General features: G+C 38.1%; 1 protein-coding gene across 1 annotated transcript in view; it reads right to left on the bottom strand.

The window, feature by feature from the left end:
- LOC126088321 (uncharacterized) overlaps positions 1 to 6,739 on the bottom strand; it is a 54,034-nt gene extending 47,295 nt beyond the window's left edge. The window contains exon 1 of the mRNA XM_049906453.1: positions 6,637 to 6,739. Coding sequence (XP_049762410.1) covers positions 6,637 to 6,739 — 103 coding nt within the window. The remainder of the gene's footprint in view (positions 1 to 6,636) is intronic.
- Between the last annotated feature and the right edge of the window lie 10,898 nt (positions 6,740 to 17,637).

The raw sequence follows: 17,637 nt of genomic DNA, 5'->3' as shown, positions 1-17,637 counted from the left end.
CATAAAGCCTTTTTGGCCAAGAGCTTAGTTGTTTGACAGTCTTTTCATTGTATCCTTCTGCATTTCAGCATCTCCATTGTATTGTGGGTAGCAATCTATAATTTTTATACCATTGTCATTACTCCATCCAGGATTATCCACTGTTTGAAAATGAGAAAATACTGAGATATAACTTCATTGATCCACAGAGATCTGCACACATAAATAACTTCATGTAATTTAGTAGCTCTACTGCCTTCACACAGAAAAGGCTGTTTTCTTTGCTAGCCTTCATTACATATCACACAATTCGGCTTACTAATAATGATGTTACCATCTTCACACACCATTCCTTCAATAGCCCCATCTTTAATTTTTATAAGATCCTTTGTGTTTCAGTGACCTAATCTTCTATGCAAACTAGATGCACTAAGTTCCCACCAGATTATTTCTTCTGTCAATGTTCACATACACCATTATTAAGATCTGCTGTTGTGACTAATTCTTCATTCTTGTTAAAAATAGTACAGGGAATGCTACAAAACTTAACTGAGTTTATTTGTTCCAGCAACCTGCTCACTGACAAGAAATTTGTTATCAGTTCTGGAGCACAGGCAACATTTTTCACTGTGATGACAGATCATAACAAGTTTTTCCAACTATTGTTAAATCAACTTCTCTGTATCATAACAATGGAATTTCAGTCTGATTTTTTGCCACAATTTTATGCATGCTAACATTGTTCACTATATTCTTCATCCAATTTTTATTTTCTTTGAGATGCACACAAGCACCCAGTTACTTCTATTAAAAGAACCACTGAAAAACACTGCACTGAAGGCAGCTGAGGTCCTGTTTTGTCCAACAGCATCAACATCAATGTTAGAGTACTTACTTTTAAAATCCCCTGGCTTTCAGCGCTTATGACAAATGACTTATTTCTTGCTTTGTTATTGATGTCCGAGATGATTTGACAATACGGATTCTGAATAAAAATTCATCTCATTTTGACAAAAATATTTTTGTTTAATTTGCCAACTTTTCATTCTAAAAGCTCTTTTGCTAGCAATCTCTTCATCCCTATAATGAAGCTCATTTTTAATTACTCTGTTGTAAAAGGAATTCATGAATATTCAATGGCCATAATCATTGAGCAGTATTTTTATGGTAACCCTGCTAACAATGATGAACCAATCTATTCAAGACTAACCACAAAACTGGTTCCACATGGTTTTGACCACTTTCTACTACTTGATTTACAAAGCTTGTCACTGAATCATATTTTTCTAGACATACTGATGTATTCTCCTTCCCAAACCATAGTCATCAAACAATGATTTCTGTTTCTGTCACAAGTGCAGTGTCATAACTGTTTCTTTTAGCTGTGAATACAAAGATACGTCAATAATAAGAATTATTTTCGCCTCGTCACCTTCAGTTATAACTACTTCACAAAAACATTTTGCTAATACTTTGAGAAAAAGCACATTCTTGATTGCAAAAGCCAAATTTTCATAGTTTTCACATCCTCTCAGTTTTGGCATGTTAGTCAATTTCTCTCCCTCTTTGTCCAAAAACACAGTTCTTCTTTTGAATAACAATATCCAGACTTTAAGTTGTTGTTGTTGTTGTGGTCTTCAGTCCTGAGACTGGTTTGATGCAGCTCTCCATGCTAATCTATCCTGTGCAAGCTTCTTCATCTCCCAGTACTTACTGCAACCTACATCCTTCTGAATCTGCTTAGTGTAGTCATCTCTTCATCTCCCTCTACGATTTTTACCCCCCACACTGCCCACCAATGCTAAATTTGTGATTTCCTGATGCCTCAGAACATGTCCTACCAACCGATCCCTTCTTTTAGTCAAGTTGTGCCACAAACTCCTCTTCTCCCCAATTCTATTCAATACCTCCTCATTAGTTATGTGATCTACCCATCTAATCTTCAGCATTCTTCTGTAGCACCACATTTTGAAAGCTTCTATTCTCTTCTTGTCCAAGCTATTTATCATCCATGTTTCACTTCCATACATGGCTACACTCCATACAGATACTTTAAGAAATGACTTCCTGAGACAAATCTATACTCAATGTTAACAAATTTCTCTTCTTCAGAAACGCTTTCCTTGCCATTGGCAGTCTATATTTTATATCCTCTTGTGCTCCCCAAATAGCAAAACTCCTTTACTACTTTAAGTGTCTCATTTCCTAATCTAATTCCCTCAGCATCACCCGACTTAACTTGACTACATTTCATTATCCTCGTTTTGCTTTTGTTGATGTTCATCTTATACACTCCTTTCAAGACACTGTCCATTCCATTCAACTGCTCTTCCAAGTCCTTTGCTGTCTCTGACAGAATTACAATGTCATCGGCGAACCTCAAAGTTTTTATTTCTTCTCCATGGATTTTAATGCCTACTCCGAACTTTTCTTTTGTTTCCTTTACTGCTTGCTCAATATACAGATTGAATAACATCGGGGAGAGGCTACAACCCTGTCTCACTCCCTTCCCAACCACTGCTTCCCTTTCATGCCCCTTGACTCTTACTGCCATCTGGTTTCTGTACAAATTGTAAATAGCCTTTCGCTCCCTGTATTTTACCCCTGCCACCTTTAGAATTTGAAAGAGAGTATTCCAGTCAACATTGTCAAAAGCTTTCTCTAAGTCTACAAATGTTAGAAACGTAGGTTTGCCTTTCCTTAATGTTTCTTCTAAGATAAGTCGTAAGGTCAGTATTGCCTCATGTGTTCCAACATTTCTACGGAATCCAAACTGATCTTCCCCGAAGTCGGCTTCTACCAGTTTTTCCATTCGTCTGTATATAATTCGCGTTAGTATTTTGCAGCTGTGACTTATTAAACTGATAGTTCAGTAATTTTTGCATCTGTCAACACCTGCTTTCTTTGGGATTGGAATTATTATATTCTTCTTGAAGTCTGAGGGTATTTTGCCTGTCTCATAAATCTTTCTCACCAGATGGTAGAGTTTTGTCAGGACTGTCTCTCAAGGCCGTCAGTAGTTCTAATGGAATGTTGTCTACACTCGGGGCCTTGTTTCGACTCAGGTCTTTCAGTGATCTGTCAAACACTTCACGCAGTATCTATCTCCCATTGCATCTTCATCTACCTCCTCTTCCATTTCTATAATATTGTCCTCAAGTACATCACCCTTGTATAGACCCTCTAAATACTCCTTCCACCTTTCTGCTTTCCCTTCTTTGCTTAAAACTGGGTTTCCATCTGAGCTCTTGATATTCATACAAGTGGCTCTCTTTTCTCCAAAGGTCTCTTTAATTTCCTGTAGGCAGTATCTTTAAATTACCCTGGACTTTATATTATAACACATTTTAACTGACTGTTATCTGAATACCTGTTTACATATGAATCTGGGAGTATAAGTATCAGAGAATCTGGGCCAAAACACTTTCAAGTGTTCTAATCCATAGCAATAATGCCAGTAAACTACTTCTACTGAGACCACTGGTAAGTGTATTACTGTACACTTAATCAGACCAATTCAGGTTAAAGGAAACTCGCGTACTACACTATATTGGCTTCTACATGACATATTGTACAATGAACATAAAATGATACATGACATGACACAATAGCAGGCTCACACTGGCAAGTAGACAAGCAGTCAAGTCAACATCCAGTGAGAAAGAGCAAAACAATGTCAATGGCACATAAATGCGAATACACACAAAGATCATGGCTCACGTGAGTTCACACATACACAAAGATTATGGCTCACATGAGGTTACAGATGTTTATTTAAATGCCTCTGACTAACCCAATACTCCTTGTGAATAAAGTACAAGATGATTATAATTAAAGTTAAACATTCAAAATGCTGTAGAAATAACACCACTGGTCAGAATGAAGTCAAATTTACAACGGAGTATTATTGGAGAAGGGGTAAAATGTATGGAACAGGAAAAAAATAGTGTCAAAATTGATCAATAGTTGGCGCTGTATGTGACAGAATATGTAAATAAAAACACCCGTAGGGACTGATGATCTTAGCAGTTAAGTCCCATAAGATTTCACACACATTTTTGAAAACACCTGTCATGCGCATGACCCACTGAAGTTGGTATTAACATGCTGGGTTCACAGCATTTCTTCCTTTTGCATCTGTGATGTCCACCATGACTTGTGCTCTGCTTGTAGAGCTGTATTACAAGAATGATGACTGTGCACATGTCACTCTGCAGAAGTTCCAGACACTGAAGTATTTTAAAAAAGTGATTTGGAAATTTGAAAAGATGGGTTCTTTTGGTGTGCAACATGGTAGAGGGATGAAATGAATTGATTTGACATCATCGCAAACAGTGGCCACAGCAATGCTGGAGGTGAAGGGTGGTTGCGTTCAAACGTGTAGTGCAAGTAGAATTGCCCAAACACTGGACGTAGCTGTGAGCAAGGTGCATAAAATCCTATGAAACAACCTTCTTTGGTATCCATTCAAAATTACCCATGTGCCAGCAAGAGAAACCTTTGCTTTATAATTTCTTGTTCACATGGAAATGGGCAATGATTGGCCGTGGAAGATTTCATGGACAGGCGAAACCCACTTTCATCTGACAGGATGTGTCAATACACAGAATTGTCAAATATGGGCAATGTAAAATCCACAAGCAAATCAACCAGTACCACTTCATCATGAAAAGGTCACTGAGTGGCATGAGTTCATGGCATCATTTATCATAGGGTCATATTTTTTTGAAGAGACAGGTGCATCTGGTCCTGTTACCTGTATCGTCACTGGTAAATGCTATGAGTGTCTTTTGCAAAACCATGTCATTCCAGCTCTCCAGCAGCATGGATGTCTGGATGGGATCATTTTTATGCAAAATGGTGCACCTCAGCACACTGAAAATCCAGTTAAGCAGCAGCTAAAGTGCCGTTTTGGAAATGCTACAATTATCAGCTGCAATTTCCCTACAGCCCGGCTGTCCAGATCACCTGATCTTAATCCATGTGACTTCTGGCTGTGGAGCTATCTGAAAGATGTTGTGTTCATTGGTCTGACTGTAAACTTAGCTGCAATGAAGGAGGCATGCATTGTGCAACACATACTGAATGTGACACTGGAAACACTTCAGTCAGTTGGGGAACATGCTGTTTCTCGATTTCAACTTGTTGCAGACAACGATGGGTAGTGTATTGAACAAGCAGTCACACACAAATCAGTAATCTGATTTGACTTTGATTCATGCTTTTTATGCAGTTATTGGCCTCAGGAAAATGAAAAACCAATTTTTCCCATCCGATGTGATATGACCTTCCTGTGGTGGATGGGCTTCTGTAACTAACAGTATCGCACCAGTATACCCATGCACACTGAATACTACAGTTTTTTAACATCAAATGTACACCTTAGCCATTTTTGTATGATTCATTTGCCATACACAATGAACAAACTAGAAACATGGTTCCAACTGAATGGATTAAGATTGAACATCCCCAAAACCCACATGGTCCAGTTCAGAGCAAAACAGTCAAAGCCGCAATAAATTAAAATAACTCATAAAAATCAGGATATAGAAGAAGTAGATGCTGTAAAGTTTTTAGGGTTAAACCTAGATAAAAATTTAAATTGGAATGAACATGTTGACTACCTGTTAAACAAATTATGTAGCTTTGCATTTGCTATGCAAATATTAGCTGGTGCAACAGACATGAATACAAGGAAAATTGCATACCACAGCTACTTTCAATCAGTTGTAAGGTATGGTATTATTTTTTGGGGAAATTCAAGCAATATATAAGCTACAGAAAAGAATAATAAGGAACATGTGTACTGCCCATCCAAGGACATCATGTCGCCCACTATTTGAAAAATAACAGTTATTAACAGTTCCCTCCTTACACATCTATGCTATTATCATCTTTCTACATAGCAATTTAGAGTTATTTGAGAAAAACTGTTTCAATCACTCATATAACATGAGAAACAAAGACAATTTTATGCTTCCCACTCATCGCTTAAACCTATATGCGCAGTCTCCTCAGTATATGGCATTGAAAATTCATAAGAAGCTAAAAGGAAAGAATGCTATGAGTATGAACCTAGAGACACTGAAAACAAAGCTATATGATATACTTGGTACCAATTACGCCTAAGTTGTGTTATCCATTTTTTGACGTGTCTCCTGTACACTAATCATATGATTAGAAATTGTATGTTATGAGACGAATAAAACACTATTCACTATTCACTATTTGTAGTTGACCACTATTAAATTATGATGCTTACAGTGCCATCTATTGCTACATTTAGCAACTATTTATTTTTCTTCTGCCATACATTTTTCCCCTTCTCCAATGATATTCCGTTGCAATTTGACATCGTTCTGACAAGTGGTGTTATTTCTACAGTGGGTTGACAGTTAAACTTCAATTGTAATTTGTATTTTATTTTTGGGTGGGGAATTATGTTAGTTCTATGTATGGACTATGAAGTTATCAATGTTTTAAGGATGTAAATTAGTACTGTAATTACATAGTATAGCTGATAAAAAATTAAATACCACAATAAAAGTATTTTCAGCAAAATAATTTTGTATGATGTATTTATATGTTTACTGAGCATGCTGAAGCAATCAAGTTTTCTTTAGTTATTGCATTTCTCATGTGAAGATCTTTACTTACCATTTATTATATCAGAAAATGACACCTGCCGTTCATTCAGCCAGCCATTACTCTGTTGTGATGAGTACTGTGACTCATTAATTGTTTGAAGTATTGCTTCCATATCTTGTTCTTGCACAGTGCCCTTCTTAAGAACCACTACTTGATGTATTTGGCATCTTTTTTGTGAACAGGTATGAACAACATAATATACATCCTTTATGTCCTACAACAAATTAGATGTCTTTAAATTGATATAGATCTGCCTGAGTTTTTATCAAAGAAAAAGAAACTGTGGATATTCTACATAATTTATCTATCATGTAAACCAAAACATGTCTACAATATAAATAAATACTGTGAAACATCCACTGGCAGTGTTTTCATTGATAAATGTGACATTTCTCTACTAAGCAGAAGATTTCATCCCTTGAATTTGTTATTAAAAACACTGAAGAGGATACATATATGATACTTCAAATAAGCAGCCACAATGGATTTTCTGCCATGATGGTTGCAAAATGTATAAGGTAACATGTTATAGCTGTGATCTACAGTCTGGAGACTGGTTTGATACAGATCTCCATGCTAGTCTCCTCTGTACAAGCCTTTTCATCTGTGTGTAGCTGCATAGCTACTGCAGCCTAAATCTATTTGAATCTATTTATTGTATTCAGGTCTCCATCTCCCTCTACAATTTTTACCTTACATACTTCCTTCCAATAACAAACTGACCAATTCCTTTTGCCTTAGGATGTGTCCTATCAACTGCTCCCTTCTTTTGGTAAAGTTGTGACATAACTTACTATTTTCCACAATTTGATGCACTGCCTCCTCATCTGTTAGATTAGATTAGATTAGATTAGATTAATACTAGTTCCATGGATCATGAATACGATATTTCATAATGATGTGGAACAAGTCAAATTTTCCAATACATGACATAATTAAGTTAATTTATCAACATACTTAAGTTAATATAACAACTTTTTCATTTTTTGTGTTTTTTATTTTTATTTTCTTTAATATTTTTTTCTTTTTTGTTTTTCTTTTTTTAATTTATATCTAAAAATTCCTCTATGGAGTAGAAGGAGTTGTCATTCAGAAATTCTTTTAATTTCTTCTTAAATACTTGTTGGTTATCTGTCAGACTTTTGATACTATTTGGTAAGTGACCAAAGACTTTAGTGCCAGTATAATTCACCCCTTTCTGTGCCAAAGTTAGATTTAATCTTGAATAGTGAAGATCATCCTTTCTCCTAGTATTGTAGTTATGCACACTGCTATTACTTTTGAATTGGATTTGGTTGTTAATAACAAATTTCATAAGAGAGTATATATACTGAGAAGCTACTGTGAATATCCCTAGATCCTTAAATAAATGTCTGCAGGATGATCTTGGGTGGACTCCAGCTATTATTCAGATTACACGCTTTTGTGCAATAAATACTATATTCCTCAGTGATGAATTACCCCAAAATATGATGCCATATGAAAGCAACGAGTGAAAATAGGCGTAGTACGCTAATTTACTAAGATGTTTATCACCAAAATTTGCAATGACCCTTATTGCATAAGTAGCTGAACTCAAACGTTTCAGCAGATCATCAATGTGTTTCTTCCAATATAATCTCTCATCAATGGACACACCTAAAAATTTGGAATATTCTACCTTAGCTATATGCTTCTGATTAAGGTCTATATTTATTAATGGCGTCATACCATTCACTGTACGGAACTGTATGTACTGTGTCTTATCAAAATTCAGTGAGAGTCCATTTAAAAGGAACCACTTAGTAATTTTCTGAAAGACAGTATTGACAATTTCATCAGTTAATTCTTGTTTGTCAGGTGCGATTACTATACTTGTATCATCAGCAAAGAGAACTAACTTTGCCTCTTCATGAATATAGAATGGCAAGTCATTAATATATATTAAGAACAACAAAGGACCCAAGACTGACCCTTGTGGAACCCCATTCTTGATAGTTCTCCAGTTTGAGGAATGTGCTGATCTTTGCATATTATGAGAACTACTTATTTCAACTTTCTGCACTCTTCCAGTTAGGTACGAATTAAACCAGTTGTGCACTGTCCCACTCATGCCACAATACTTGAGCTTGTCTTACACAGTCAAAAGCCTTTGAGAGATCACAAAAAATCCCAATGGGTGGTGTTCGGTTATTCAGATCATTCAAAATTTGATTAGTGAAAGCACATATGGCATTTTCTGTTGAAAAACCTTTCTGGAAACCAAACTGACATTTTGTTAGTACTTCATTGTTACAGATATGTGAAGCTACTCTTGAATACATTACTTTCTCAAAAATTTTGGATAAAGCTGTTAGAAGGGAGATTGGACAGTAATTGTTGACATCAGATCTATCCCCCTTTTTATGCAAAGGTATAACAATAGCATATTTCAGTCTATCAGGGAAAATGCCCTGTTCCAGAGAGCTATTACACAGGTGGCTGAGAATCTTACTTATCTGTTGAGAACAAGCTTTTAGTATTTTGCTGGAAATGCCATCAATTCCATGTGAGTTTTTGCTTTTAAGCAAGTTTATTACTTTCCTAATTTCAGAGGGAGAAGTGGGTGAGATTTCAATTGTATCAAATTGCATAGGTATGGCCTCTTCCATTAACAGCCTAGCATCTTCTAATGAACACCTGGATCCTACTATTTCCACAACATTTAGAAAATGATTATTAAAAATATTTTCAACTTCTGACTTTTTGTTCGTAAAGTTTTCATTCAATTTGATGGTAATACTGTCTTCCTGTGCTCTTGGTTGACCTGTTTCTCTTTTAATAATATTCTATATTGTTTTAATTTTAGTATCAGAGTTGCTGATTTCAGACATGATACACATACTTCTGGATTTTTAAATAACTTTTCTTAATATAACACCGTAGTTTTTATAATGTTTGATAGTTTCTGGGTCACTACTCTTTCTTGCTGTCAGATACATTTCCCTTTTCCAGTTACAAGATATTTTTATACCCTTAGTAAGCCATGGTTTGTTACAAGGTTTCTTACAAGTATATTTAACTATTTTCTTGGGGAAGCAGTTTTCAAATACATTTACAAAAATGTCATGAAATAAATTATATTTTAAATTGGCATCAGGTTCACGGTACACCTCATCCCAGTCTAACTGCTGTAGGCTTTCCCTGAAATTTGCAATTGTTAAATCGTTGACTGAACATACTACTTTGGAGGACTGTTTAGTATTGCTGAATGGAGCTATGTCATATATTGTAACTAGCTGTGCTTCATGATCAGAAAGACCATTCTCAACAGGCTGAGCATTTATCTGGTTAAACTTATCTTGGTCTATAAAGAAGTTATCTATCAGTGAGCTGCTATCCTTTACCACCCGAGTAGGAAAATCAGTAACGGGTGTCAAATTGAAAGAACCAAGTAATACTTCAAGGTCATTTTTCCTATTACCCTCTTTCAGAGAATCTACATTGAAGTCCCCACAAATAATAATTTGCTTCCCCCTGTCTGACAGATGGCACAACAAGGAGTCCAAATTTTTCAGAAATAAATGAAAATTTCCTGATGGGGACCTATATACAGTTACAATTATAAATGTGCCTTTATTTAATTTAAGCTCACAGGCACATGCTTCTATATGTTTCTCTACACAAAACTTTTTTGTTTCTATATTTTTTGCACAATGGTAACTTTTGACATATATGGCAACTCCTCCCTTCTCCATATTTTCTCTCATTACATGTGCAGAGAGCTTATATCCACTTACATTTACCTTATCCATATCAGTAACAATGTGATGCTCAGACAGGCATAGTATATCTATTTCATCCTCAGCTTCTAAATCTTCTAAACAAACCAGAAGCTCATCTATTTTATTCTTTAAACTCCCAATATTTTGATGAAATATACTTACATTATTTTTAATTATACTTTTATGAGAACCTTTCCTTATTTTAACATTTGCAGTACTCTTCTGTCTGAGTTTCTCATCGTGCTTAGGCCTAGTTGCTATACCAGTGGTCACATGGTGTTCAGAGAGGCAGATTATGTCAGCTGGGTTGGGTGACTTTAATTCATCAATGCAATTACCTAGGACTGAGATACAACTTGGTGGAGATAAAATTTCTGGTGATTGGTGAAAATTTATAATTGACAGCTGTGATTGGTGATCCAATGTGCTAGAATTGTGCTGTTTAATTTCTTTCCTAAACTGAAGATTTGTTTCAATCCTGACCTCTCGTAGAACTTGACATCTTTCTGTCTTACCTATCCTAAAAAAGGTGCTGCTCCAACACCTGTAACCACTGGTATTTTACCATTCATGGCAGTGCCTACCCCCCTTAAATTTCCTGCTATTACCCCAGCCAGTTTCCCCTTCCCTTTCCTGTTGAGATGTAGGTCATGCCTGGTCTAGTCCCACCTACTGAGAGAATCAACAGGAACCACACCAATATGGGCCCCCGCACCTGACCCAAGCAGCCGTTCCAACTCCGAATTAACTCTCCCAACAGAAGAGTTCAAATGAGGCCGGTCATGGCGTCTCAGGACAGATACAAATTCAACATTGGTGTGTCTCGATGCCGACGCAATCTTTACCAGGTCACACTCTATACTGTACCCAGGATCTCTGTCGATGCTGTTCCCTGGCCCTCTCAGAATAACCACGGTGTCTTCCCTGGTAAATCCTTTACAGAGTGAACCTAAATCCTCTGTCACCTGATCCAGACTAGCACTTGGTTTGAAAAAATTTGTGACCTGGTATTCTGGTCCTAATTCCTCCTGCAGAAGTTGGCCTACACCTCTGGCATGAGAACTGCCTAACAACAAAACTTTCTTCCTTTTTGATGGCTTTCCTACATTCTTTTTCAATTTCCTATTGAAAGTTTGTTGTGTCCTGTCTACACCTACCTCTGCTGTTATTCTATCTGCCTACCTAATCATCAGCATTCCTGATAGCACCACATTACAAAAACTTCTACACTGTCCTCTTGTCTGAACTGTTTATCATTCACATTTCACATCTCTATAAGATTATATTTCAGACAAATTCCTTCAGAAAAGACTTCCTAGCAATTAAATTTATATTAGATGTAAACAAATCCCTCATTCTTAGAAATTATTTTCATGCTATCAGTAGTCTGCATTTTCCCAGTCTGTAATTTACATCTCAATCACTTTGGTCATCATCAGTTAGTTTGCTCCACAAAGAAAAAAAAACACATCTACAACATTTAGTGTCTCATTTCCAAATCTAATCCACCCAGCATTACCTTATTTGCTTTAACTACATTCTGTTACCTTTCTTTTATTTATACTGGTGTTCATCTTTGACTGCAATTCCATTACCCTTGTTTTATTTTTATGTTCATCTTATAATAACTTTTCAAGACACTGTCCATTTCATTCAGTTGTTCTTGCAAGTGCTTTGCTGTCTTTGATAGAATCACTATGTCATTGGCAAACCTCTAAGTTTTTATTTCTTTTCTCTAACCTTTGATTCCCTTTTCAAATTTCTCCTTGGTTTCCTTCACAGTTCACTCAGAGCACAGACTGAACAAAATTGGGGATAGGTTACTCCCCTCTCAACTACGACATTTCTTTCATATCCTTTGACTATTACGACTGTGGTCTGGTTTATGTACAAATTGGAAATAACCTTTCAGTCATCATATTTTATCTCTGCTACATTCAGAATTTCAAAGAGTGTAGTCTGGTCCACACTGTCAAAGGCTTTCACTAAATCTACAAATGCTATAAACATGTGTCTGCCTTTCTTCAGCCTATCTTCTAAGATAAATTGTAGGATCAGTATTGCCTTGCATGTTCCTACATTTCTCCAGATCCAAAGCTGATATTCTCCAAGGTCAGTTGTCACCAATTTCTCCATTCTCCTGTAAATAATTTGTGTGTGGGCCTTTCAAAACTCATGTAGACCGAGTATTTAAACTCCAGAAAAGAGCCTTGAGAATATTAGGCAAAAAAGATGCTAGAACATCATGTACAGAATTGTTTATAGAATTTAACATTCTGACTATCTATTCAATGTATATGTTTGAAACAATAATATTAACTATAGAAGACAAGAAATATACCTGTTGTAATGCAGAAATTCATGATCACAAAACTAGACAAGTACAAAATTACCATATGATACACTGTTGTTGTTGTTGTGATCTTCAGTCCTGAGACTGGTTTGATGCATCTCATCACGCCACTCTACCCTGTGCAAGCTTCTTCATCTCCCAGCACTTACTGCAACCTACATCCTTCTGAATCTGCCTAGTGTATTCATCTCTTGGTCTCCCTCTACGATTTTTACCCTCCAGGTTGCCCTCCAATGCTAAATTTATGATCCCTCGATGCCTCAGAACATGTCCCACCCACCGGTCCCTTCTTCTTGTCAATGATACACAGAAGACTGAAAAAAAACCTGCAAACAGTCCATATACTAATGGAGCAAAGTACTTCAATGCACTGCCAAATGAACTGAAGGTAATAACTGGAGAGACATTCAAGAAACATCTAAAATCGTGGTTCATTGAGGAGTGTTTCTATAGCCTACTGTAGAAACTAAAATCTAAAGTATTATTATGTCAAATAATTTGGACTACATTCTTAAGTTCCTATTATAAAGTAAAATTAGATTGTATACTTTTGTATTGTACCACCAATTACTATGCATGTAATTACATGTTTCACACAAATAAATTACAAAGTACAAATTACTTCACAACCATGACTTATTGAAATGATAATTCAGTAGTATCCAGCCTTCTCAGCAGCAGCCTTCTTTGGAACTGGAATTATTACATTCTTAATGAAGTCTGAGGGTACTTCACCTGTCTCATATATCAACAATGTGGAAAGTATAGATTGCTGCTAAGTACACAGAGCAGACACTGAGTTGCAGACAGGTACAATGGAAAGATTACTAAACATTTAAGCTTTTAGATGAAGTCCTTCTTCCAAAATAGAAAATAAACACACGTTTATACAAGTACAGCTCACACACGCACATAGCAACTGTCTCTGGATGCTGGAGCGTGACTGTGACTGCATTTGACATGAGCAGCAATCTGGTGAGGGTAAGGAGAAGGCTTGGTGTGAGCGGAGGAGGAGTAGAAGGGTGGGGATTGGAAAGACGCTGCACTGCCTGTGCGAGCAGGCCATAGCTGGGACAAGATAGGGCAGCTAGGTGCAGTGTTGGGAGGCTGTGCTGGGTGGAGCACTGTCTCATTTGAGATCGGCTTCAAATCACTCAATTTTTCACATAAGAACCATGCTCTATTCTGTTTTCTGTACCAATGCCTTACCCCGTCTGCCAATTCTGTAAACATAGTAACCTTAGGCAAAACTTTGTAGTACACAACATACATCTTAGCCGCATCCAACAAGCACAATTTGGCCATCTGCAATTATGTCTGGTCAGACCAGTTGCACAAGCTAGCTGTGGATAACATGTCCTGTATAAAAATAGTGTCTTCCTCTGATGTTTTGCCAGAAACAGTGGGAATAAAGTCAGCGGCTGTAGAATCTATGGATGGTAATGGAACTGATAGTACTGCTTTAGACATTTCAAATCCATTGTTAAATTACACAATTATTGAGCCATCTGCTCATTCTGCTCCTGCAATAACTTGACCTGCCCCATTAGAGCTGAAATTGTATCTGTGGTAGGAGATGCTTGCATTTGTGCCATATTTGTGCTATTTCGTTCTCAAAATAGGCTCTACCTGCTACACAAAACACATAAAAATACTTATTACTCTGTCTCATTGCCAACCAATGAGACTTATTAGTCCTCTTTTGAATCACCATAATTCCCACATGCTGAACACATGACAGGAACATATCTGATGAACTCTTCTTGGGTTATCAGCCTAGTGGTGGCGTCATCTTGTTGCAACATTTCAATGAGTTTTGTACACTTCATCTTCTGGCGAAGTGTCGGGATGCTGTGCCTTATGCCAACACCTTAGCAAGAAGGCTAGTCTGCTGAGCAGCTTTCCCTTCTTGATTTGTAGATTCTACAGCATCTTGTAGCTGGGCTGGACATCCTCCCCATAGAGGTGTGATATATGCGATTGCAGTCTTTCTCAGCGTATTCCACTGATAAATTCTTCTCCGGTTATCAGCTGAGTGGTGGAGTCATCTTGTCACAACGTTTCAATGAGTTTGGTACCCATCATCTCCTGGCAAAGTGACGGGATCCATCCCGACACTTCAAAAAAAAGTGATGGGTATGAAACTCATCCCAAAACTTTGCCAGAAGATGATGGGTATAAAACTCATTGAAACGTTGCGACAAGACGAAGCTACCACTCGGCTGATAACCCAAGAAGAATTCATCAGTGTAATACCCCGAGAAAGACTGCATTTGCATATATCACACCTCTATGGGGAGGATGTTCAGGTGATGGGTATGAAACTCATCCCGAAACTTTGCCAGAAGATGATGGGTACTAAACTCATTGAAACGTTGCGAGAAGATGAAGCCACCTCTCGGCTGATAACCCATAAAGAATTCATCAGTGGAATACACCGAGAAAGACTGCATTCGCATATATCACACCTCTATGGGGAGGATGTCCAGTGCAGCTACAAGATGCTGCAGAATCTACAAATCAAGAACGGAAAACTGTTTAGCAGACTAGCTTCCTTGCTAAGGTGTCAGGATAAGGAAACAGCATCCTGACACTTTGCCAGAAGATGATGGGTATGAAACTCATTGAAACAGTGTGACAAGATGATGCCACCACTCGGCTGATGATGCATGAAGAATTCATCAGTTGAATATGCCAAGAAAAGCTGCAATCGCATAGGAACATATCTATCACACGGCACACTATGGCCAGACAGGTTACACATGTTACATGCTCCTGGTACTAAGTACACTTCCCTACAGTTCCCCTTAAACTCAGACATGTTAGCTGGTTCACTATGCTTCACCAAAGTTACTTTCAAATGACTGTGTCCTATCTGGACATGATCACAACCAAAACAAATATTTGTGTGAGCAAGAAAGTTATTCAGCAACTCACCCCACAACTGCTACTACTGCTGCTTGGCTCTGGTATGATACACTCATACAGGCTCTCAATACCAGTGCAGTAGGTGACAGAAGAAACATTTCGGGACACCACTTTTGCAGGTGGTGACTATTGGGAGACGTGGCAGATGGATGGTATGTCAGGAGGCACTCTCCCAGTTCACCACTTGCTGGTTCCTCAGGGAAGAGGAGGTGGTTGTAACCTGTGTACGTTGGTGGGCGCAGTAAAAGAAGAGTGAATTTTAACCATTTATTTCTGCAAATACATCTCTCCTTTAGGGATGCTACGGTGGTCTTGTGCCGCTGCTTGTCCAGGTGCACTGTGAGTGCCCAGCAGCTACTCAGGAAGTGGATGCTGCATCTCCACCCTCTGTACTCAAAGAAGATGGCACGTTTGTATGTAGCACACACTAGCCTAGGAGGTCCTCGATCCCCTCACATAGCTGTGACTCATATCTCTGAACCCCAATGACAGTTGTCATGTGGACGAGAAGTGCGGCAATCCTGGCCTGCCATGCAGGTAGGCCCCGTGGCTCTGCTGAAGTGTCAGAACAATGTTGTTCTGGTCCAAGTCAACATGGAAGACTCACAGGCCTTCCCATCTGCATTGGAAGCTGTCGGCAGCGTCAAACTTGTGACTGTTGCTTACAGAGAGGAAGACATCTCTCTGGTGGCTGTTGGAGGTGTTGAGTACAAGCAGGAAATCTACAACAGACTTATGCCCAGCATTAATACCATATCAGGGAATTGAGTGTGCACATCAATTGTAATGACCACATAGACTTTGCTAATATGAATATATCAGCAATTTATATTGTGCCCTGTTTGCTTAATACATTTGTTATACCAACAGACTGGTCCTTAACAATATTCAGTATGCCTCCTTGCATTAGTGATGTGGCTTCTTCCTTCACATAACAAGGTGATGCGATACTTCCCACCCATATTGCTTTACTAAGCTTCTGCTGATGCTAACTACCCAGTTCATGCAAAGTGCTGATGTCTTGCTTTCCACCTGACATGCTAATGTGATGAAACACTGTCGTTTTGTGTCATGCTTGTTGACACTCTCACAAGGAACACAAAGTGAATGAGGTCTTGCAATTACGTTCTTCACATCCCGACATAGCTGCCAAGCCATGCCTCACAGACCTTCACTACATTTACCACACACTCAGAAACTCCCTCCTGCCACCATCCCATATTGAAACAGATCTGAAACACAGCCTTGAACGTGTCCTTTAGAAAATTCAATCCCACAGAAGTATCAGCTCTTCCCTAACACTTTACCTTTTGCCCTACTCCCAAAGTTAGTTATACTGGCTTTGTTAAATACCTTCTCTCCTTCTCCTACTCCCTACAGTCCAAACCTTTTTTGCCACCAGTCCTACCAATTAGAGCCAATCCATAACCAATATTGAACACAACCTGACTCACTTCACACTTCCATCAAACCAAGATTCACACCCGTTGCCCCAAATCGCACTCCGTTAACTTTCCGGGATTTCCTAAACTCAAACTTTGCTGTACCATTAATCTCCAAATCACTCAACATGTAAAACCACCTTACATCCACAGGAAAAACCACAATCCACCACCTAAGAACTGATCCTGATCTTACAGTCCTGATCTAACAATTCTACTGCCAACAAAGGCTACACACCTGTGCTTCTGAGCTGTAGGAATGACCTGGTGGAGGGACTCAACCATCTGTCAGATACATCTACCTACAAATCCTGCCAAGGTGACACCATTCCAAAAATCCAGCTGGATCTCCATTCTCTCTTCAGATTTCTTGGCCCATCCCTGAACATCTCCTGTGAGTCTATCTCCATTCTCAAGCCCACCACTCCTCATATTCCTAATTTTTACATGCTTCCTAAAGTCCATAAACCCAAATACCCAAGCTGCCTCATTGTAGACGGTTATGTGCCACCAGAGACAGAGTCTGTACTGTTGTAAGCCAACA

The sequence above is a fragment of the Schistocerca cancellata genome, chromosome 6 (genome assembly GCF_023864275.1).
Source record: "Schistocerca cancellata isolate TAMUIC-IGC-003103 chromosome 6, iqSchCanc2.1, whole genome shotgun sequence".
In the NCBI taxonomy this organism is placed as follows: Eukaryota; Metazoa; Arthropoda; class Insecta; order Orthoptera; family Acrididae; genus Schistocerca; species Schistocerca cancellata.
This window is presented reverse-complemented; position numbering and strand designations above follow the sequence as displayed.